This window comes from Tupaia chinensis, unplaced genomic scaffold (assembly GCF_000334495.1).
Source record: "Tupaia chinensis unplaced genomic scaffold, TupChi_1.0 Scaffold000283_2, whole genome shotgun sequence".
In the NCBI taxonomy this organism is placed as follows: Eukaryota; Metazoa; Chordata; class Mammalia; order Scandentia; family Tupaiidae; genus Tupaia; species Tupaia belangeri.
This window is the reverse complement of record NW_006159767.1, coordinates 170,752-193,501: the sequence shown is the minus strand read 5'-3', so window position 1 is coordinate 193,501 and position 22,750 is coordinate 170,752. Positions and strand designations below refer to the sequence as shown.

General features: G+C 50.5%; 1 protein-coding gene across 1 annotated transcript in view; it reads right to left on the bottom strand.

Annotated features, from left to right (window-relative positions):
• MND1 (meiotic nuclear divisions 1) overlaps positions 1 to 22,750 on the bottom strand; it is a gene marked incomplete in the record, with an annotated part of 65,829 nt that overhangs the window by 21,421 nt on the left and 21,658 nt on the right. Inside the window, 1 exon segment of the mRNA XM_027772570.1 lies at positions 1,636 to 1,710. Within this exon segment, the coding sequence (XP_027628371.1) occupies positions 1,636 to 1,710 (75 nt within the window).

Here is a 22,750-nt window from a genome sequence, read left to right as displayed (position 1 = left end):
TTCCTGCATTTAAACAGTTACATGTACAATTAAGACGAACGGCACCCGAATGTCCTGGGTGGTGCGTTTATAACACTTTCAATTTCTTCGTCACAAATGGTGTGCACTAGGCTTTCATACTGGCATGGCACAGACAGTTCTCACTTTCATTCGTCCCTATCTTTGTCTCCCTGCGGCAAGTGCATGTGCCTTATAGCAAAACTAAAAAAAAAAAAAGAGGGAGAAATTAATATGTAGAATGAAATGTTGAAAAATAGGTAAGAGATTACCAATAATGTATAGATGATCTCAAAGACAATCATATGTCATAGACTGAGAAATTATACTGCTTTTTTTTTTTTTTGGAGAGATTTTCACTATAGGGCACATGCTCGCCAGACAGACAGAGAGACATTAGAGACAGAAGGCGAGAAGTCATGCCCCAGGGGGGATGGCCACGCCGCAATCCCTTCTCCTCCATTCTCCTCTCGGGATCTTGGGCACACACGCACACACGCCCGGCGTGAGTTTTAAGCCACCAGGTCCAGGACACGAACCACGGTCGACTACGTGGGAGTCCAGTGACATAGCCATTACGCTAACTGCTGGTTCCCTATACTGCTTTTTAGTTCCACGAAATTTATGTATAAAGCTATCATGGAAACATCAATAATATAGTTATTAGAGTTCTAGACCATTTTCAGCCATGAAGGGTGAGTAGTCTTTTTTTTTTTTTTTGGAGAGGTTTTCGCTATAGGGCGTGTACGCTTGCCAGACAGACAGAGAGAGACAGAGAGACAGAAAGCGAGAAATCGCCCCTGGGGGGATGGTCACTCCGCAGTCCCTTCTCCTCCATTCTCTTCTCGAGATCTTGGGCACGCACGTACACATGCCCGGCGTGAGTTTTAAGCCACCGGGTCCGGGACACGAACCGCAGTCGACTACATGGGAGTCCAGCAACATAGCCATTATGCTAACTGTTGGTTCCCAAGGGTGATTAGTCTTTATAAATTTTTTTTAAAGAGTTTTTGCCTTAGGGTATGTATACTCACCATGAAGAGTGGGAGACAGAGACAGTAAAGAAGGAAAGTGAGAAATCACCCCCCAGGGGGGATGACCACGCCGCAATCCCTTCTCCCTCATTCTCCTCCCAGGATCTTGGGCACGCACGCACACACACCTGGTGTGAGCTTCAAACCACCAGGTCTGGGACTCGAACTGCAATCGGCCCTGTGGGAGTCTAGGGATGTAACCACTACATCATCTGCTGGCCCCAGTTATTAAAAAAAATTTTGCCGGAAGGGTTACGTGCTCACCAGAGATGAAGTTGCAGGGAGTGAGAGAGCTCCCCCAGCCCCAGGGGTGGTCATGCTGTATCCCTTCTCCATTTCGCCCTCTCTGGGATTCTGGGCACACACGCACACATACCCAGTGTGAGTTCTCAAGCTGCAGGGTCCAGGACTTGAACGCGTGATTGGCAATGGAGGATCCAGCCGTCTTGACCACCATGCCGCCCGCTGGCCCTCGTTCTACTGTTAGTGGATATGACCCACTCCCCTACTGGCAGGAAGAGCTTTGTCCTCACAGGGCTAGCTCCACATCCTGACGCTTCCACTGAGAACTGTCATTGTAAGGGACCTACAGACAAGAACTTACCGTCTCATGGCGGCCGATTTTAGCTTTATCAATGCTCTTCTGTAGGTGTTCGTGTTTTTGGCTTCCTTCAGAAAACTAGAGAATCAGAAACAAATAAAACAGCGTGTTAGGGTAAACTTCTTTGACATGTTGTCTATGAAAACAAAATAAAATCTGTCTTTGGCCTAGGTCAGTTGAACAAGTCCAAGACTGCACTGGGAGCTAACTTCCCTAGTTGAAGAAAACTGGGACCAGCAGTTGGCGTAATGGCTATGTCGCTGGACTCCGATGTAGTCGACTGCAGTTTGAGTCCCGGACCTGGTGACTTAAACTCACGCTGGGAACGTGTGTGTGCGTGCCCAAGATCCCGAGAGGAGAATGGAGGAGAAGGGATTGCGGCGTGGCCATCCCCCCGGGGGGTGATTTCTCGCTTTCTGTCCCTCTATCTCTCTCTGTCTTTCTGCATGCGCCCTATAGCAAAAACCTCTAGAAAAAAATAATAAAGTTGAAGAAATATTTTCTTATCCCATACAGGAAACAAGTAGCTTGCCTTCAACGTTTTTCACACAATCTTCATTTACCAGATTCCCCACCCTTGCCCCAAATAACCTGAGGTCTGTTACTCAGTTAGACATTCATTTAGAAAATGCAAAAAGAACAACTGTTTTATAAAAATTCTCTTCTAATTTCATTCGCTCTGACTGAAGTCTTTTCAGAAGAACCTGGGCTTTCTCGTAGCCCTGCGCCCTGTGGTCCCTGCGCCCTGTGGTCCCTGCACCCTGTGGTCCCCGCGCCCTGTGGTCTGTCTCACTAACGGTCGATAAGGACTGTAGCACTATTATCCCCTCAGTGAGGTACTTCACGAGGGGCTGCACACTCCACACCCTAAATTCTCAGGGGAAACCTGCTAGCTTGCTGCTGGGTTTAGGCATGCTTTATGCATGGTAAAAGTGATCAGGTTAAGTGTTTTATTCAGCTTAAGAGGTAGGTCGGTCACACGAGGGAACGGCCTCAAGAACGGCAGCACGAATGGCTGCGAAGCACCCTGAGCGGGCGCGGGCGAGCGCCGAGAGGATGGTTAATCTCCCAACACGGCTGCCCGTCCCGACCCAGCCGTCTCACCTGGGTCCGCGACTACATCCACAGCCTCAGGAACCCCAGTTCTCAATTCTCCACATCTTCTGCTATAAACTATTCAGAAGTTTCGGACTCCTCTGACGGGCTCAGGGCTTAACATATATCCCACTGTGCCCTCACTCTTGAGTTAGAAACACTTAGAGAATAATGAGTAGTTTCATGTATTTTGGCTGACAGTAAGAAACTGACCATTCGCAGTATGACCTAGTTATATGTAAAGGGTGAAAATGTGGATACCTGTTTCTGCTTAAAATTCAGAATGTTATCTTCAAGAAGTCGGTAGCTACACCCTGGCTTTGGGAAGCTTCCCTTCTCGACACGTGCGAAGAGAACACTGCCCACCCCCCGTTCACTCTGCGACACCAACACAGCCTATCAGTAATGCCGAGCGGATGCCACCGCCACCGTCACCTCTCCTGACAATAACCATTCCCCAAGTTAGAGAAACAGAACAAAACCTGCCAAAGGTTTCAGAGCCAACATAAGTGTTAAGGCTCTGATGTCCCATTTATAAAATAAAGCCATGTTTAAGAAGTTAATATTCCACCCTGAAGGACCCATGGGAAATGGTTTTTAAAAGGTATACAGTGTTTAATTCAAGAGTGGAGGATCTGTCCAATTATCACACGCACACAGGGCCAGGGAGGAGGCATGGTGGGTAAGGAGGCTGGACCCCACAGGGCCCACAGTGTGGTCTGCGTCCTGAGAGACACGCTGGGTTCGCACGCCCCAAGTCCTGAGAAGAGAACGGAGGAGAGACGGTGGCGTGGCCATCCCTCTGGAGGTGATCTCTCTCTCTCTCTCTCCAGTGAGTGCACATGCACTAGAGCAAAACTAAAAACAAAAAACCACACATTAGCATAATGGCTTTTCATTTAAAAAAAAAAAAAGGTTTTAATAATAAGTAGACAGGGACCAGCAGATGGCATAATGGCTATGTCGCTGGACTCCTATGGAGTCGATCATGGTTCAAGTCCTGGATCCAGAGATATAAATTCAAACCGGGCGCGTGTGCGTGCATGCCCAAGATCCCAAGAGGAGAATGGAGGAGAAGGGACTGCAGTGTGGCCATAACCCCTAGGGGTGATTTCTCACTTTCTGTCTCTCTGGAGAGCAAACGTGCCCTATTGTAAAAGTCTCTTTTAAAAAAAGAAAAAAGTAGACAAGTTGATGTTAGCCAGAAAGTTAGTAAATTTATGGAAGATGGTAATAATTAAGAGTAAATATTATGGGGTCAACAGGTGGCACTGTGATTAAGGTGGTGGATCCCATACGGTTGACGGCATGGTTTGAGACCCAGACCTGGTGGCTTGACAAACACACCAAGTACATGTGTGTATGTGCCCCAAAATCCTGAAAGGAGAATGGAGAAGGGACCGTGGCAGGGTCATCACCCACTGGGGGGCAGTTTCTCACCTTCCTTCCCTCCCTCCTTTGTCCACTGAGTACATGTGCCGTATAGCAAAAAAGACCAAGTGTCTCTCAGGTGTTATATGCCTGCTTTTAGTTACAACACGAGGCATTAGGAGCGCCTAAATCCTGAAAATTATCTTATGTACCCTAAGTGTCTTGGTAGGGGGCGGGCCCAGTCCAAACGCCATCAGAGCTGAGGCTGCAGTGCGTAATCCTGACGGGCACCATCAGCTCAACGGTGAAAACCCTGGGCTCACCACGCAGTTCTCCAGGTGAATCTCAAGCACTGCAACAAGGAGAGGGACCTGTGAGCGAGGCCCCCAGAGGACAGCTGCCGTCCACTGCGCCCGAGGGACCTGTGAGGCCTGGAGCAAGGCCCTCGGAGGACAGCTGCCGTCCACTGCGCCCGAGGGACCTGTGAGGCCTGGAGCGAAGACCTCGGAGGACAGCTGCTGTCCACTGCTCCCGAGGGACCTGTGAGGCCTGGAGAGAGGCCTTCGGAGGACAGCTGCCGTCCACTGTGCCCGAGGGACCTGTGAGGCCTGGAGCGAGGTCCCCGGAGGACAGCTGCCGTCCACTGCGCCCGAGGGACCTGTGAGGCCTGGAGCGAAGACCTCGGAGGACAGCTGCCGTCCACTGCGCCCGAGGGACCTGTGAGCCCTGGAGCAAGGCCCTCGGAGGACAGTTGCCGTCCACTGCGCCTGAGGGACCTGTGAGGCCTGGAGCAAGGCCCTCGGAGGACAGCTGCCGTCCACTGCGCCTGACACATTCCGGAGCTCAGCACACCCCAGGCCCTGAGTACCAAGAGTGAGCTTTGCGGCCGCATTCATGAACAGCCAGGGGCCTGCTGAAGCACAGGTTCTGGGGAGCACAGCAATTTTATTTTTCTTTTAAGAGATTTTTTGTTACAGGGCGCGAGCACTAGCCAGAGAGATAGGGAGACAGAATGCAAGCAATCATTCCCCCGGGGGATGGCCACTCCACAGTCCCTTCTCCTCCATTCTCCTCTCAGGACCTTGGGCACGCACGCACACGTGCCTGACGTGAGTTAAGTTATCGGGTCTGGGACTCGAACCGCGGTCAACTATGTGGATGTCCAGCAACATAACCATTTTGCCATCTGTGGTCCCCAGGAGCACATTTCTAAGATGGCCCCTGGTGCTCCTGGTAGGGCTCCAACTGCTGATCTAGACCAAGCCATTTTCTCTCAGTACCAAACCCAACTAAAATCCACGGGCTATTAATATATGGGAAAATATGATCAGGTTCATAATTAAAAATGGTTGCTGGTAAATCTTATACCCTGAACTAGAAACAAAACACCTTACTATTCTCTGATAAAAGAAATATAGATGTTCCACGTTTACAAAAGCAGACAGGTGATACTAATTCTTTTTCTTGGAGGCTTTTTTTTGTCTTTTGCCAGGGAGAGAGAGAGACACAGTGAGAGGGGAAGTGAGAAAGCCCCCCCCCCCCCAGCGGGGATGGCCATGAAGGAATTCCTTCTCCAGTCTCCTCTCAGGATCTTGGGCACGTACACACATGTGCTCATGTGATTTGAAGTCACTGGGTCTGAGACTCAAACCGTGGTCGGCCATGTGGGAGTCCAGCGACAAAACCACTACGCCATCCGCTGGTCCCCATACTCTGTATTCTCAACCCGTGTTCACCAGAGGACTCCTTAAAGAACAAGCCGTCTAGCCTGTTTCCACGCTGGGAAGGGCAGACCCAGCTCCAAACTGCAGAGAGCAAACGGCGATGTTAAGAGCCCAGGACCGCGGAAGGACAGGGGCAACGGCAACAGCGACTCACCATCTGCACACATGGGGTTTCAGATCCAGGACCCACAGTGCTGCTCCTCGAAAGCAAGGGGCCACCTACAGCCCCGGGGCTGAGAAACACAAAGGCCGGCTTTCTAAAGGGCTCCTCGGGGCGAAGAACTGCCTATTCACGAGAGAAACTGCAAGACCGACTCAAGAGGGCTGCACGGAATTCTGATCTTTTTTTTAGAAATAATGAAATTTCAAAGCATTAGGGGAAGCATGCAGAGACGGGAAAGAGGGTCCAGGCAGAGTGAGGAGAGGCGCTAACAGCGAGAGCAGCCGGATCAGTCTATCCTGATCAAAAACCCGCACTGCGCTGTGGGGAAATCGGAATCGGCGCCAAGTCTTGTTTACGCTCAAGAGAACACGGGCTGGGATCACGTCGTTACACTTTCGCAGATGTAGAGAGTTAAGAGTTTCTAAATCTGTACCTTCAAAATCTGTATCTTTTTTATAATTTTTAAGATTTATCATCATTATTTTTAAATTTGCTACAGAGTATGTGCGCCCACAATGAGAGAGAGAGAGAAAGTGAGAAAGCAAGCCACCAGGTCTGGGACTCGAACTGCGGCCGGCCACGTGGGAGTCCTGTGCCTCCATCACCAAGCCACCTGCCGGCTCGTACAATCTGTATCTTTTAGTGAAGGCGGTACTCCTCTCAGGAATCCCTTAGATAACACAGACGGCATTTCAAAATATGAGGGATCTCCTGAAAGCTCATGGGAAAATGTGTATCATGAAAAAAAACACTGCATAATTTTCAGTTTTTTGTTTTGCATCAAAATAAACTTGTACTTTAATTCCATTTTTCTACAGGCTTTTAGAAGTACTCTCACAAATAGCTTTTATGTTTATCTTAAAAAGTGTTTCCCCTTTTCTTTAAGTGCCAGAGAGCTAGAGATAGAGAGAGGGAGAAAGAAAGCACCCCACCTCTCCCGTGGGGCGGGGTCATGCCACAGTCCTTCCTCCATCTCCAGAGAGAGAGGAGCACCCTCTACAGGCTCAGGTCACGCCCTAGCCCTCTTCCTGATCCGGCCTCCAGCCCACTGGGTCCTGGGCACTTGTGCTTGTGTCTGGCACGTCTTGGGCTGACTGGGCTGGAGATGTGGTCTGCGGGCACCACGTGAGGTCTGGCTTCTCAGCAGCACGCTGCTCTGCCCCCAAGAGCCAAGCGGATGGCATCATCTGTTTACATGCTGAACTTCTAATGCGGTTTCCAATGAACAAGTCTGAGCTTCTGTGAATGCGTAGCTTCCAGTTTCTGCACTTAGAAACGCATCTCTCTCTTTTAAAATGTGTTGTAGGGCACACGCTCTCACTGGAGACAGTCGGGGAAGGGATGAGAAAGCACCCTCTGAGATGGCCATGCCACAATTCCTTCTCCATCCTGCTTTTGGGATTTTGGGTACGAACGCAAACATACTTGCTGTGTGTGTGTGTGTTTCTTTTAAAGGATTTTTTTTTAACCTTTATTTTTTCTTTCTTTTTTTTATTCGATCAGAGAAGTACAGAGTGAGAGAGGTGGTGGGGGGGAGAGAGAGAGAGAGAGAGAGAAAGAAAGTAAGAAAGCAAGCCACCAAGCCCAGGACTCAAACCACAGGCGGCCATGTGGGAGTCCAGCACCCTTAACCACCATGCCACCTGCCAGCCCCACTTGTGTGTTTCTTCAGCTGCCAGGTCTGAGACTTGAACTATGCAGTCGGCCATCAGGGATCTAGTGCCTTAGTCACCGTGCCCTGGGCTGGCCCAGAAAGGCCTCGCTTCTTTTGCTTGCAAAGCATTCTTCTGATGTTCTGCTCTTTGAAAGACCAGTGGTATATATTTTGGAGCTGATGTGAGGTAGGGATCCAACTTTAACTTATTTAAATGGATATCTAGTTTCCCCTATAACTCATTGTCTTTTCTCCTGAACTGATGAGGATGTATGGCATCTTTTCTTTTTAAGATTCTTCCCTTCCTGGGACCAGTAGTTGGAGTAATGGCTATGTCGCTGGACTCCCATGTAGTCGACCGCGGTTCGTGTCCCGGACCCGGTGGCTTCAAACTCACGCCGGGCGCGTGTGCGTGCGTGCCCAAGATCCCGAGAGGAGAATGAAGGAGAAGAGATTGCGGCGTGACCATCCCCCCTGGGGGGTGATTTCTCGCTTTCTGTCTCTCTCTCTCTCTGTCTTTCTGGCGAGTGCACATGCTCTATAGCAAAAACCTCTCAAAAACAAAAAATACAGTAGATTAATATTCAACAGCAGATGAAATTTCCACAGTTCAAGCAACCGGTGTGTGCTTGAGCCCCTCACACAGAGGACAAAGCCTGGCAAGGCCGAGCTCACAGCCCAGAAGCGCAGCAGGAAGGACTGAATCTTCAGGCCGAGACAGCAACTTCTAACAAACAGGAGACCAGTCCCTCAACCAGACAGGGTAGGAGTAAGTTTAATAAAATGAAACTAATAAAAGTAGAAAAACTAAAAATAGGGACCAGCAGGTGGCGTGGTGGTTAAGGCACTGGACACTCCCACATGGCCAACCGTGGTTCAAGTCCCAGACCTGTGGATTGCTTTCTAACTTTCTCTCTCTCTCTCGTCAAATAAAAATAAATGAATGAATAAATAAAATTAATTAATTCTTAAAAAAAAAAACTAAAAATATACAGGAAGGAAAAAGTAGGCAGACTTGAAAATGAACAATTTAACTCTTAGGAAGAGACTAAGAATATGAAAGTGTTTTGAGATATGGAAGGTCTGACAGGAGCCTCGCAGAGTCATCAGAAGGAACGTGGAAGCTGTGACGACAAACTCTTACGCAGAATGCAATTACATATCATACGGGAATTCTGAGAGCCAAAGACACATCAAATCCCCCCGATGCAGGGAAGGAAACGGGAGGGCTGCAGACTTCCGAGCAGGGTGACGGGGTTCTAGAAGGACATGCCGGAGAAGGGCTAAGAAGCAATGGTTGACTGTCTGCCCACATCCGTCCCTAGTAAAAGGATCCCAGATGACAGGCCTAGATTAAACCAACGAATAAAGCCCCTGTATTCCTGCCTACTTCACACCGAGTGTAGCCGCAGACTGTTCTGGCCCATGGCATTCATCCAGGTGCTGCTGGAAAGGGACGTGCCCTCGTGCTTCGTCCTTCCTGCTCCCTGTAATGTGGACACAGTGGCTGCAGCTCCAGGGGCCACACCGGAGACAACTCGCAGGAGCCCGAGTCCCCATGATTAGCCTCATCCAGAGAATTCGGTGACTAGGTGCTAAGTCCTGCTGGTTTGGGATCTGTGATATATACGCACAAACCTATTCTAACTGGCAATGACAGAGGACAAAGGACGCTGACTCAGAGTCCTTGTCACAGTGAGATGAAGGAAAAGTCATTGTGCCTGTCAGCGCACTGGGCAAGAATACATTCCAAATCAAAATTTCTGTTTAAGAAACCCATCTGGGACCAGCAGTTGGCAATAATGGCTATGTCGCTGGACTCCCATGTAGTCGACCGCAGTTCGAGTACCGGACCCGGTGGCTTAAACTCATGCCGGGCACGTGTGTGTGCGTGCCCAAGATCCCAAGAGGAGAATGGAGAAGGGATTGCGGCGTGACCATCCCCCCTGGGGGGTGATTTCTCACTTTCTGTCTGTCTCTGTCTTTCTGGCAAGTGCATATACCCTATAGCAAAAAAAAAAAAAAAAGTCTCTAGAAAAAATAAAAATAGGAAACCCCTCTAAGGGCCAGCAGGTGGTACTGTGGTTAAGGCACTGGACTCCCACATGTCTGAACGCAGTTCAAGTCCCAGACCTAGCAGCCTGCCTTTTCACTTTCCCTCTCTTTGGTGAATTAAAAAACAATAATAATAAATAAAACTAAGTAATTTTTAAAAAATGTAAGCTCAGAAGAAAAATTAAAAACAAAAAAAGAAAGGAAACTTATCTACCTGAAAAGGTAAACCCAAAACCCACTTCAAAGGGCAACCCTAAAATTACCTGGAACAGCTTAACTGCTTAATAAATAAATAGTTATTATCAGAGGGCACGTGGACTCGCCAGAGAGAGAGAAACAGAGATTGGGAGAGAGCACCCCCCGGGAGGGCGTGGTCACGTAACTCCTCCTCCATCCTGCCAGAACTCACACGCACACAACACTGCCTGGGGTGTTTCCCGGCCCCTGGGTCTGGGCCTCAAAGCACATAACTGACCATGTGGGATCCAGCTCCCTTAACCAGTAGGCCAGGAGTCTGACCCAATAAAAGCACCGAGGGGAGACTGGGAACCGAGTATAAAGACGTGCAGACGTACACTACTAGTATTAAAAAGTAGAAATTTAGGGCTGGCTGGTGGTGTGGTGGTAAGGCAAGCACGTTCATGTGCCTGGCATTTTTTTTTTTTTTGAGTGTGCGCTCGTCAGAAAGACAGAGAGAGACAGAGAGCAAGAAATCACCCCCCAGGGGGGATGGCCACACCACAATCCCTTCTCCTCCATTCTTGTCTCGGGACCTTGGGCACGCATGCACACGTGTCCAGCGTGAGTTTAAGCCACTGGGTCCGGGACTTGAACCGTGGCTGACTACATGGGAGTTCAGCGACATAGCCATTATGCTAACTGCCGGTCCTGTGCCTGGCATATTTTTAAGCTGCCAGGTCTAGGACTCAAACCACACAGTTGGCCAGGTAGGTTCCGGCCACATTCACCACGCCCCTGGTTGGCCCAGCAGAGTGTTTTTTACCTAAGAAGTTGCTCGTTTTCCTGTTGTCTTTTGAGAGCACCGGGACACAGCGGACCTAACAGGCATTTCTCGGTAGGCCCTGTCAGCACACACAGGCATGGTTCTCTAGGCCGAAAGCACGTCAAACATTCTCGGATTTGACTACTGGCACACCTGCACTCCTCACGAGAATTCAGACTGTCCAGTTCAGGGGCAGGCAGGTGGTGTAGTGGTTAAGGCGTGGATTCCACCACGGCTGACCGTGGTTTGAGTCCCAGACCAAGTGGCTTCAAACTCACCAGGTGAATGTGCATGCATGCCCCAAAGCTCGAGGGGAGAACAGAGGAGAAGGGACTGCGGTGTGGCCATCTCCCCTGGGGGTGGGGGTGGGGGTGATCTCTCACTTTCCCTGTCTCTGGCTAGTACATGCAACCTATAGCAAAAATCTCTCTGCCTCAAAAAAAAAAAAGATGTCCAGTACTGAAATGTCTTTTTCTGCCTTTTTATTCATGATCGAGTGTGCGCATGTAAGAAAGAAGAGAAAGAGGAGCACCCTTCATAAATTAACGCTGCAATCCCCCCTCTCCACCCTCCAGCCCATCCGACACTGGGCACTCGGGTGTGTGGCCTGGCACGTCTCAGGCTGGTCAGGCTGGGCTGGGAGCCGACCTCTCCCGAGCAGAAGCGTGGCCTCTGTACCACAAGCCCGCCCACACAATTCGAATTTCTAGTTGAGAAGCTGCTTAAATAGTACTTTAAGTGTTTTCAGGTAGTCAGCTACTCAGCTCCATTAAGTAATTTAGTTTCATTAGTGGCATAAATCTAAAATACAACAAATTATTTGCTAAGAAGCATCAGTTAGAGAGTTTAAGCTCAATTTTATACTTAAGTAGACTTAGTTTAAATGTAAAGGTTCAGATGTCTGTTTAGACCGGGTTATAATTAACTCCAGCCCCCATTTACAACATCAGTAAGAACAGCTGAGAAATGCCCCGCGAGCAGAGTAGTGTCTGCCCCAAGACTTCGATCTCTGTGAGAGAATCACGCAGCTTCCCCTTTGTCTACCTCTGCCTCCCATAGTAGAAAGATTCAAGAGGACTTGGATTTCAAAGGATGAAAAGGCAAACGAAAGTCTTCCCGCCCATGGCCTAAACAATAAAGCCTACGCAGTGAGCAAAGCAAACCACAACAACTCCACGGTGAGGCGATGCCGCAGCTGAGAACAGCGAACCGGACCAAGATGGAAGGGGAGGTGTTTGGGAAACTCTAGGGAAATTGTGGTTACAGGGCCAGCCAGGTGGTGTGGGGTCGGACTGGCTGGACCTCACATGGCCAACTCTGTGGTTTGAGTTCTGGACCTGGTGACTTGAAAACACACCAGGCACGCGTGAGTGCATGCCCCAAAATCCCAAGAGAAGCATGGAGGAGAAGGGACTGTGGCATGGCCACCTGCCCTGGGGGTGCTTTCTCACTTTCTCTCCCTTTCTCTATCTGACAAGCACATACAGCTGATAACAAAGCTAAAAGAAAAAAAAAGTGACAAATAAATATGAATATGGGGGAGCCTGAGTAAGGCCCTATTTCTGAATCGGATGAAATACAGTCCTTAGATCAAGAGCGAGCTGTAACTGAAACAAAACACCACCCAGTGACAGGATTTGTATTTGTGAAACTTCTAACTGCCCAAAGCAGTCTGAGATGTTATCAACATTAAAATACTGAAATTTATAAAATATTGATATGCTGGAACCACCAGGAGGCATAATGGTTATGTTGGTGGACTCCCACACCATAGTCGATCATGGTTCAAGTCCTGGACCTGGCAGCTTAAAACTTATGCTGGGGCGGGGTCAGCAGTTAGTGTGATGGCTGTGTCACTGAACTCCCATGTAGTCAACCATAGTTCAAGTCCTGGACCTGGTGGCTTAAACTCACACCGGGCACGTGTGCGTGCGTGCCCAAGATCCCGAGAGGAGAATGGAGGAGAAGGGATTGCAGCGTGGCCATCTCCCTGGGGGGTGATTTCTCACTTTCTGTCTCTCTGGCGAGCACATGCACTCTATAGCAAAAACTTCTCAAAAACAAACAAACAAAAAACAAAAAAAAAAACCCTTACACTGGGCACAGATGCGCATGAGTGCCCAAAATCCTGAGAGGAGAATGGAAGAAAGGGATTGTAGCATGGCCATACTCTCTGGGGGGTGGGGACAGGTGTGCAAGACATTGAGGGCATACATGAAGTTGACGTCGTCACCACCTGGTGGCATCAGTCGTGGTCCTGGCTTTTTGAACGGCTGCCATGCGTCTGCACATCACATGGAGCACAGGAGTGTTCTGGGCTGGGCCAGGGGCATCTACAGCTCTAGAGTCGACCTTCTCAAACCCACCCGTCATCGAACAGCATGGAGCAGTAATTCCCGCAGGTTTAGAGGCATACCTCGGAGCTACCGCCCACAAAAGAAAACGGGCAAACTAATACACAAAAATCAATTTCAGATGCCTTAAGTTCTGCCATAAATATTCATGTAAGTTTCACAGATGTAAGAGAGGTTTTTCTATAGAGCACGTGCGCTTGCAGGAGAGACAGAGACAGAAAGCGAAAAGTCCAGAGGGACAGCCAAGCCATATCCCTTCTCCAGTCTCCCTTCTCTCGGGATCTTCTGGGCATGGATGCACACACACCCAGTGTGAGCTTTAAGCTGCTGGGTTCGGGATTGGAACTACATGGGAGTCCAGTGACGTAACCATTATCCCATCTCCTGGTCCTACCATACACATTTTTTATTAAGTTACTTAGCAATAAAAATACTTAGTTGAGGCTAGGTGGTGGCACAGTGGGAACACAACCAGACTCCACGGGGAAGGTCCTGGGTTCACACCCCCAAGCACACCGGGGTTGTATGTCCCTGGGACCCAGGCTGGCTGAGACTGGGGTGGGCTGTAGCATAAGGACTCTGTGGGGGGGGTGGTGGTGCCCATTTTTCTGTCTCTGTCACTCTCTCATATAAGAGATAACAAATAGACAGTTTCAAGAACTTATATACTCTGGGACCAACTACATGCATAATGGCTATGTCGCTGGACTCCCACGTAGTCGACCACGGTTTGAGTCCCAGACCCGGTAGCTTAAACTCACGCCAGGCGTGTGTGTGTATGTGTGTGTGTGTGTGTGTGCCCAGGATCCTTAAAGGAGAACGGAGGACACGGGATTGCGGCGCGGCCGTGCTCCCGGGGAGTGATTTCTCGCTTTCTGTCTCTCTCCGTCTTTCTGGCGAGCGCATGTGCAAAAACTTGAAAAAAAGAAAAAAAGAATTTACACACTTCACTCTGTCACTCCCTCTGACTCAGTCTCAGCAAACATAGTTAGCTCCCAATCACCTGGGCCGTGGAGAGAAGTAGTAAGAGCATTCTGTTTAAAAGACAGTACTTCTTTTTTTTAAGAGTTATTTAATTTTACTTATTATTTTAAAATTTGTTATAGGGCACATGTGCTTGCCAGAGAGACAGAGAAAAAGGGAAAGTGAGAAAGCAAGCCGCCAGGTCCAGGAATCAAACCATGGTTAGCCACGTGGGAATCCAGCACCCCTAATCACCCCGCCACCTGCCAGCCTCTCTTATTTTTCTGATCTATAATAAATAAATTTATTCCAGAAAAGTGAAAATGTCTTTTTGTTCTTGCCAATGTGCTATGGGGCATGTGCACTCACCAGACAGAGAGACGGAGAGGGAGTGAGAATGCACTTTGGGGGGTGGTCATACTGCAAGCCCTTCACCTTCATTCTCCTCTGGGGGTTTTGGGTATGCACACACACACACGCGTAAGCCACCAGGACCAGAACTTGAACAGCGCAGTCGACTATATGAGATCCAGCCACCTTAATCACCACACCACCTGGCAGGCCTGAAAAGGTCATTTATTTTATTTAGGCAAGATTTTTTTGCTATAGGAAGCGTGCACTCACCAGAGAGACAAAAAGTGAGAAATCACTTCCCAGGGGATGGCCACACCACAATCCTTTCTCTTGGGATTTTGGGCATGCATGCACATGTGCCCAGCGTGAGTTTTAAGCTGCTGGGTCCAGGCCCCGAACCATAGTTGACCATGTGGGAGTCTAACAACATAACCATTACGCCATCTACTGGACACACATGTCAATATTTTAAAATATCAGAATCATATGTAATTTCTGTGATGTGAAAATGTCTTACTTGCTAACTCCGTATTAAAAGTACAATCGAGGGACCAGTATGTGGCATAATGGTTACCTTGCTGAACTCTCACTTAGTCCACCAGTTTGAGTCTTGGACCCAGCGGCTTAAAACTCACACTGGGTGCGTGTACGTGCGTGTCCAAGATCCCAAGGGGAGAATAGAGGAGAAGGAACTGTGGCATGGCCGTCCTCTCTGGGGGGTGATTTCTCACTTTCTGTCTCTCTGGTGAGTGCATACACCTTATAGCAAAAATCTTTCTAAAAAGAAAAGAAAAAAAGTACAAATCTAAATCTGCAAAGTAGACACTAGTGTCAAAGCAACCCATAAACCTGAACGGCAATTTCCAAAGTGTTTTGTGGAACGTTAATCCCTCATGAAAACGTGTCAAATAAGATTTATCATGCATACTAGCATATTTAAAGCTCAGTGAACTCAAACTAGTTTACCTTTGTTAATTCCTCAAACTACTTTGATTACAAAACTCCATTTTTTATTTGTCTTTTTAAAAAGATTTGTGCCATAGGGCACATGTACTCACTGGAGAGAGTGAGAAAGTGAAAAATCACCCACTTGGGGGATGGCACGCCACAATCCCTTCTCCTCCATTCTCCTCTCAGGATTCTGGGCATGCATACACATGCTCCCAGTATGTTTTTTAAGCTGCTGGGTCTGGGACTTGAACCATGGAGTCATTGTAAGAATCCAGCACCTTAACCGCCACGCCATCTGCTGGCCCAGAACCCTGTTTTAAATAATACCTATTAAAAATCCATCTCACAGAATTACTTTGGGTAATGCTGGACTACAGTCTAGCAAAATATTATTCAAGTAAAGTGATGATGGAAAAAAGAAAAAGATGGAGTTAAAATTTATACTTAATTATTCCTAGATAATATGTATTTCTGAGGATGAGTACTAACAAAAATCTAGGTAACTGTAATCAAGACTACTTAATATTGCAATGATGACTACGTAATAAAAGACATGTTTTTCTTCTCTTTGTTCAAATTTGCTATTGGGTATGTGTGTTCACCAGAGAGACAGTGAGAAAACACCCCCATGGGGAATGACCACACTGCAATCCCTTCTCTTCCTGGGATTTTGGACATGCACGCCCACATGCCTGGTGTGTTTTCAAGTGACCGGGCCTAGGACTCCATCCATAGCCGGCCGTGTGAGATCCAGCTGCCTTCCCCTGCATGCCGCGGCTGGCCCTGAGAACACCTTCCCTGCAGTTGTGAACTGGGAGGAGCAGGATCTCTGGGCCAGGAAGGCAGGCCCCTAGACCAGCGCACCATCTACAAGAGTGAACCTGGGCCTTGACCATTAACACACTGCCCATTCCACACGCGCTGTCTCGTGTGTCTCAGTACTCCAGCCCATGCTGGGGTTAAAGGGTGATTAGAAGGGCAGGGTGCCGGGGCACCTGTGGCTCAGCTGCACTCACACCAGAAAGGTCCCAGGTTCATGTCCCGGAGCCTTCTGAGCAGGCCAGGCACAGGAGTGCGTGTCCGTGACAGTTGAGACCGGGACCAGGTCACAGAGTGGGGACCCTGTCGGGGACGCTGTCTCTGATTCTCTCTCATAGAAGAAATACGTAAGCAAACCTGAACGAACTGCCATGGAAACAAGGCACGTAAAACTTGGCTCCAGGAAATGGTCACAGCAGGAAGAGGTGCTACGCTGTGCAGGAGGAGTGGGTAGACCCCTTCCAGAAGAATCTGAGGTGGCTGTCAGGAGGCCGGCCTCTGGCCAAGGAGCAGGCTCCTTTGCTGGTTGGGTGCCGTCAGGACAGCACGCCACGGAGCTGCCCGAGGGGCGGCGCTGGGGGAGCCCTGCACAGCCGGAGCACCTGGTGTGAGGGGACGGGCCGGGGCCGTTTGGTCAGGAGCTGGGGCTGTGCTGGGATCAGGAAAGCACCCAGGGCCGACGGAGGAGGTGAGGGCAGAGACAGGAGACAGCATCCCGGGCCAAGGCCGAGGAGGGTCCAAGGCAAGGCAGTGCGGGGGTGCTGGGGTGAGCCGTGCAGGAAGGGAGAGATCTGAGGGACGCGGGTGTAGACGCAGCCAACGCTGGGAACCAGACGGGAGAGGAGGACGGGGGAACTAAGGTAACCAGCAGCTTCCAGCCTGCGCGACTCCGCGGACAGTGGTGTCAGAGCCGAGGACAGGGCGCGGGTCTGACAACCAGCTGGGTTCTGCAGACTGAGAGCTGCCTGGCAGGTGGCTGAGATGTCTGGGGCGAACACCGGGCGTGGGCTCAGCCCCGAGGTTCCCGCAGAGTAAAAGCACGACACGGAGCTGCCCGAGGAGCTGCCCATGGGTGGCAGTGGATGCGTGGGGGCGGCGAGACTAACCAGGAGGAACATGCAGGGCACAGAGAAGCGTGGGCACCCCCAGCACGCATACGCTTAACGCAGAGCGGTTACTTACGGGAGCACCACCCAGACTCACACGAACACCTCATCGGCAGTGGGGTCGGCAGGCGGCCCAGTGGTTTGGGCACTGGATTCACACACGTCCAACCATGGACGGAGTCCCATGCCCAGGGGCTTGAAGAACATGAGGGGTGTGAATGCACGTGTGCCCAAGGTCCCGGGAGGAAAGTGGAGGAGATGGAGAGAGACTGGGACGCGGCCATTTCCCCTCCTCCTCACTTTCCCTCTTGCTGTCTCTCTCTTCAGCGAGTATGCGTGCCCTATGGCAAAATCTAAAATCTTATGAGTGGTAAGAGAAAACTGAAACTCCAGTAGAAAAAAATAATAAACCAACCTGGGATCAACAGACAGTATAATGGTTACGTCGCCAGACTCCCACGTAGTCGACCGTGGTTCGAGCCTCAGACCTGGAGGCTTAAAACTCACACCAGGCACGTGTGCATGTGTGCCCAAAGTCCCAGGAGGAGTATGGAGAAAGGACTGCAGCCTGGACATCCCCCCAGGGGACGATTTCTCAGTCTCTCTCTGTCTCTCCAGCAAGCACATGCACCTATAGCAAAAAAAAAAATGTTCTAAATAAATAAATAAATAAATAGATTAAATGGGCCTTTCTTTACAATCAGGGAGACCAGCTCTTCTCGAGTGTGCATGGGTACACGGGAAATCAGCCCTTGAGGGGGATGGCCGTGCAATGCCTTCCCCTCACTCTCCTCTCGGGACTCTGGATGTGCACACACACGTGCCCCCTGGTTCTCCAGCTGCTGAGTCCAGGACTCGAATGGCACAGTCACGTGGGTCCCAGCTCCTTGACCGCCACGCCACTGGCTAGCCCCAAGAGTATTTTGTAAAAGCTTTTCTTTTCATTAAAAAAAAAAGTTTTTCCAAAAAACATCAATTCAGTATGTTAACAGTAGTTATTTTTCTTTTCTCTTTTTTAAAAGGATTGTTTTATTGACCTTTATTTTCTTTCTTTCTTTATTTTAATTGGACCAGAGAGAAACAGAGAGAGAGAGAACATGAGAAAGCAAGCTTCCAGGTCTGGGACTAGAAACGCTGTTGGTCATGTGGGAGTCCAGAGCCCTTAACCATCACGCCACCTGCCGGCCCCAACAGCAGTTATTTTTCACTGATTTTTAAAAGCTCGCACTAGGGGCCAGTTGGTGGAATGTTTAAGGTGGCCGAATCCCACATGGCCAACTGGAATTCGAGTCCCAGATCTGGCAGCCTGAAGAACCCGCCGGGTGTGGGCCTGCCAACAACCCTGAGAGCAGGGGGAGACGGATGAGGAAGGGCTGGGCCTGACCTTCCCACAGGGGATGCTCTCCCACCTGACTCACTCTCTGCCAAGCACATGTGCCTTCTGACCAAAAGAAGAGACACAGAGTGAGAGAGGAAAGGGGAGGAAGAAGAAAAGAAAAGCTCTTTTTTCCCTTTTTTCTTTTCCTTTCTCTTTTTCTGTTTTGGAGAGGTTTATAGGGCGTGTGCGCTCGCCAGAAAGATAGAGACAGACAGAGAGACAGAAAGCGAGAAATCACCCCCAGGGGCATGGCCACGCTGCAATTCCTTCTCCTCCATTCTCCTCTCAGGATCTTCTGACCCTGGCGTGATTTTAAGCCACTGGGTTCGGGACTCGAACCATGGTTGACTGCATGGGAGTTCAGCGAAATAGTCATTACACCAAGTGTTGGTCCCAAGAAAAGATCTTATTGGAATTTTATGTCTCTGGTTAAAAAAACTGTTTTAGATGCAACGAGAAGGCTAGCCCCTTGTCTCATAGCTAAGGCAGTCAGGTCCCACGTGGCCGACCATGTGGTTTGAGGCCTGGACCTGGAAGCTTAAGAAACACACAGGGCACATGTGAGTACATGCCCCAAGTCCCTCGGGACAGAGAAATGGAGAAGGGAAGGCAGTGTGGCCATCCTCCAGGGGGTGCTCGCTCTCTCTGGTGAGCACATGCAGTCTGTGGAGAACTTAAACAACAAAAGCAATTGGAAGGAAATTGGAGTCACGAATCTGGTTTTTGTTTTCCTTTTTGACCGAAGGGTGTGTGTGCTTGCCAGAGAGAGACATGGCTCTGGGGGTGGACTGTGCATGAAGATCTTGCTGGGAGCACCTGTCTCTATCTCTCATGAAAGGAAAACATATAAAAAAAAATCGGTAGGGCCAGGTGGTGACATGGTGGTTAAGGAGCTTGATTTCCACCTGGCTGACCGCCGTTTGAGTCCCAGACCCGGAAGCTTGAAAATCACACCAGGTGCATGTGGGTGCCCAAGATCTCAAGAGGAGGCTGGAGAAGGGGCTGGAGCACAGTCATCACCTGTCGGGGCTGATTTTTTTTTCACTTTTCTTTTCCCTGTCTCTCTCCAGAGTGCCATGTCCCATGGAGGAAAAAAGTCAGTCGACTTTGGGACCAGCTGGTGGTGTGGGGGTGAAGGCGACTTGATCACATGGCTGGCTGAGGTTCGAGTCCCACACCTGGCGGCTGGGAAACAAGCCAGGTAGTACATGAGCGTGCACGCCCCAAATCCCGAGAAGAGAATGGAGGGCCTGCAGTGTGGTACTCCTCCTGGGGCGGGGCGTGTGTGAACGCTTACTAACTTCACACCCTCGTTTCCTCCCCAGATACCGGACTCCACCACACGCTGAGAACCTGCTGGGTCCTGAGGGTGTGGTGGACCGGGAGACGGCGGGGAGCCACCCGCAGCTGGAGTGCGGCGGGCAGTCCGCTCACGCTCAGGGTGCCGGCTGCAAAGGAAAGGGGCACCCACACAGAAGGGCGGAGCAGGAGGGCGGACGAGGCACACGGACGAGCCTGGAAGGATCTGGAAACGCTCCTCCTACTGGAGAAGAGCTGAGTCAGGGGTGGCCAGTACCTCCCGCACCGCCAGGTGACTCTGCAGGACGGCAGGGCAGACACGGCAGTGACACTGGACCCCACACGGCCGGCTGTGCGGCCTGAGTCTCAGACCCAGAGGCTTAGCAGGTGCATGTTTGTCCGCGCCCGAAATCCCGAGAGGAAAATGGAGAAGGGACTGTGGCATGGCCAATCTCCCCGGGGGTGCTTCCTCACCCTTCCCTCCCTTCCGTCTCTCTGGTGACTGCACATACCCCATAATAAATTGAGAAAGAAAAATAATCAAAGGATACAAAACACGCAAACGCTCTTAAAATTGTAGCTGAGTGAGGTGTTCAGAAAGCACTCCCTCTGCTCCCCTCGGAGTCTGCTCTGTCCATCTAAAACTACCCGCCTTCCGGCCTGAAATGGTAACTCCTGGGACGTCTGCACCGACTACCACTCGCAGAAATCCCACCGTTCTCCACGTCTGTGTCCAACGAGGACCCACGGTGGGGACGGGAAATGGCATGCAGAATGTACCCGAGTGACTCGTAAACCAGCGGCTACCGGGAGCTGTGTAAGGGGTTTGCCTCACCTTACCAACGGCAGCGCGACCCCCGGGCCTGCGCGACGCAGTCGGCCACCCTTCCGCGCGCACGAGAGCCGGCCACGGCACAGACCTGCGGGAGCCCACACGCCCCGGGCCGCTGCCGGCTTGTTTCCCAGGGCGGGGCCCCATCCCTGACGTAATTGGAATCACCTGCAGGACCCGAGCAGCACGGAATGCTGGAGGAGGAGCAGCCTCGGCCCCCACCTCCACCCCCACCCGCACCCCCGTCTGGAAGTCATTAACGGGAAACTCGCAGGAAGTGAGCGTTGTTCTTGGCGACGTGCAGCGCCAGCCGACCCGCGCGGCAGCCTAGCGTGGAACCTGGTTCAGCTCCCGCACCCGAGTGCCTCCTGGCTCTGTGTAAGACCGCGCTCTGGGTCTCTAACGCTCACTCAGGCAGGCGGTCACGAATGAGACAACTTCAGAACGTTCCCGAGAACAGGAATGACGCGTGACTTAGTTTTGGTGCAAACATTTTGGGAATGCAGAGTTTTTTCACAGTACACTTTCCCACTAACCGTTTGCAGACCCTGCACATCGCTCCCCTCCCCGTCACTCTCCCAGGTGTATTCATTTTGCCTACAGCACAGGTTACACGCTTTATTATACAACACGGATCTCCTCAGTTCTAATTGCCAGGGGGCATTGTGTGAGAGAGACAGACGGACAGACAGACAGACAGAGAGAGCGCACGCACTCCGACAGGTCACAGCCGTACCATAATCCTTTCTTCTTCTGCCAGGGTTGGGCACACACACAGGTCATGTGTTTTCTTTTTCTTTTTTCTGAGAGGTTTTCGCTATAGGGCACGTGTGCTCGCCAGACAGACAGAGAGAGACAGAGAAGCAGAAAGTGAGAAATCACCCCCCAGGGGGGATGGTCACGCCGCAATCCCTTCTCCTCCATTCTCCTCTCGGGATCTTGGGCACGCATGCACACGAGCCCAGCGTGAGTTTAAGCCACCAGGTCCGGGACTTGAACCATGGCTGACTACATGGGAGTCCAATGACATAGCCATTATGGTCCCATTAGTCTTAAATTTGACCAGAGACAGAAACAGAGAGACAGAATGAGAAAGCGGGTCACCAGGTCTGGGACTGGAACCCTGGTCGGCCATGTGAGAGTCCAGTGGTGGACCAGGAAATGGCGTGGAGCCACCCGCGGCTGGAGTGCAGTGGGCAGTCTGGTTACGCTCAGGGTGCCGGCCCCAACCACTACGCCATCTGCTGGCCCCGAGATAAACTCTTACAGCTTGGGAAACTGAGGCCCTGACAAGCTTAGTGAAGCTGTGATTTCCATCATGTGCGATTTCTATCTGGTTCTCTTCCGTAAGCCATAGAGCTTCTCCACAGTGGTAAGAGGTCTTCAGAACACGGGTGAGGGGCGCGGGGGGATGCTGACGTGACCTTCCAGCTGTCAGCAGCAGGATAAAGCAGGCTTAGGTCAGAGAAATGGCACTGCGGTTTATGCACGTTTAAAAGAAGCTACTTATGGCAGCCGTGAGGGTCACCCACCTTTCACGGCGATGCAGCACTGCTAGGGGGCTACGAACAGGAGGGTATGACCAGTTCCCGCGTGTGAGCCTCGGCCTAACGGATTCACGAGCAAGTGCGTCAGATTAAGCTCTGACCTTTAGGCTGTAGTGGGGGTGGGGAGAGAGATGTATCACAAAATACATGGAAGTTGGGGTCAGCAAGTGGCAGGGTGGTTAAGGTGCTGGACTCCCACAGGGCCGACAACGGTTTGAGTCCCGGACCTGGTGGCTTAAAAATCATGCCAGGCGTGTATGTGTGTGTGTGTGTCCATCCTCCTGGGGGGTGATTTCTCGCTCCCTATCTCTGGCGAGTGCACACACCCTTCGGCAAAAACCTAAATAATGATGACAATAATAATAATAAAACTGATAACAAGTCTCAGCCTGGGGGATATATTGAAGGTAACTAACTCACACGGTGCCTTTGGCAATCATGGCCTACACT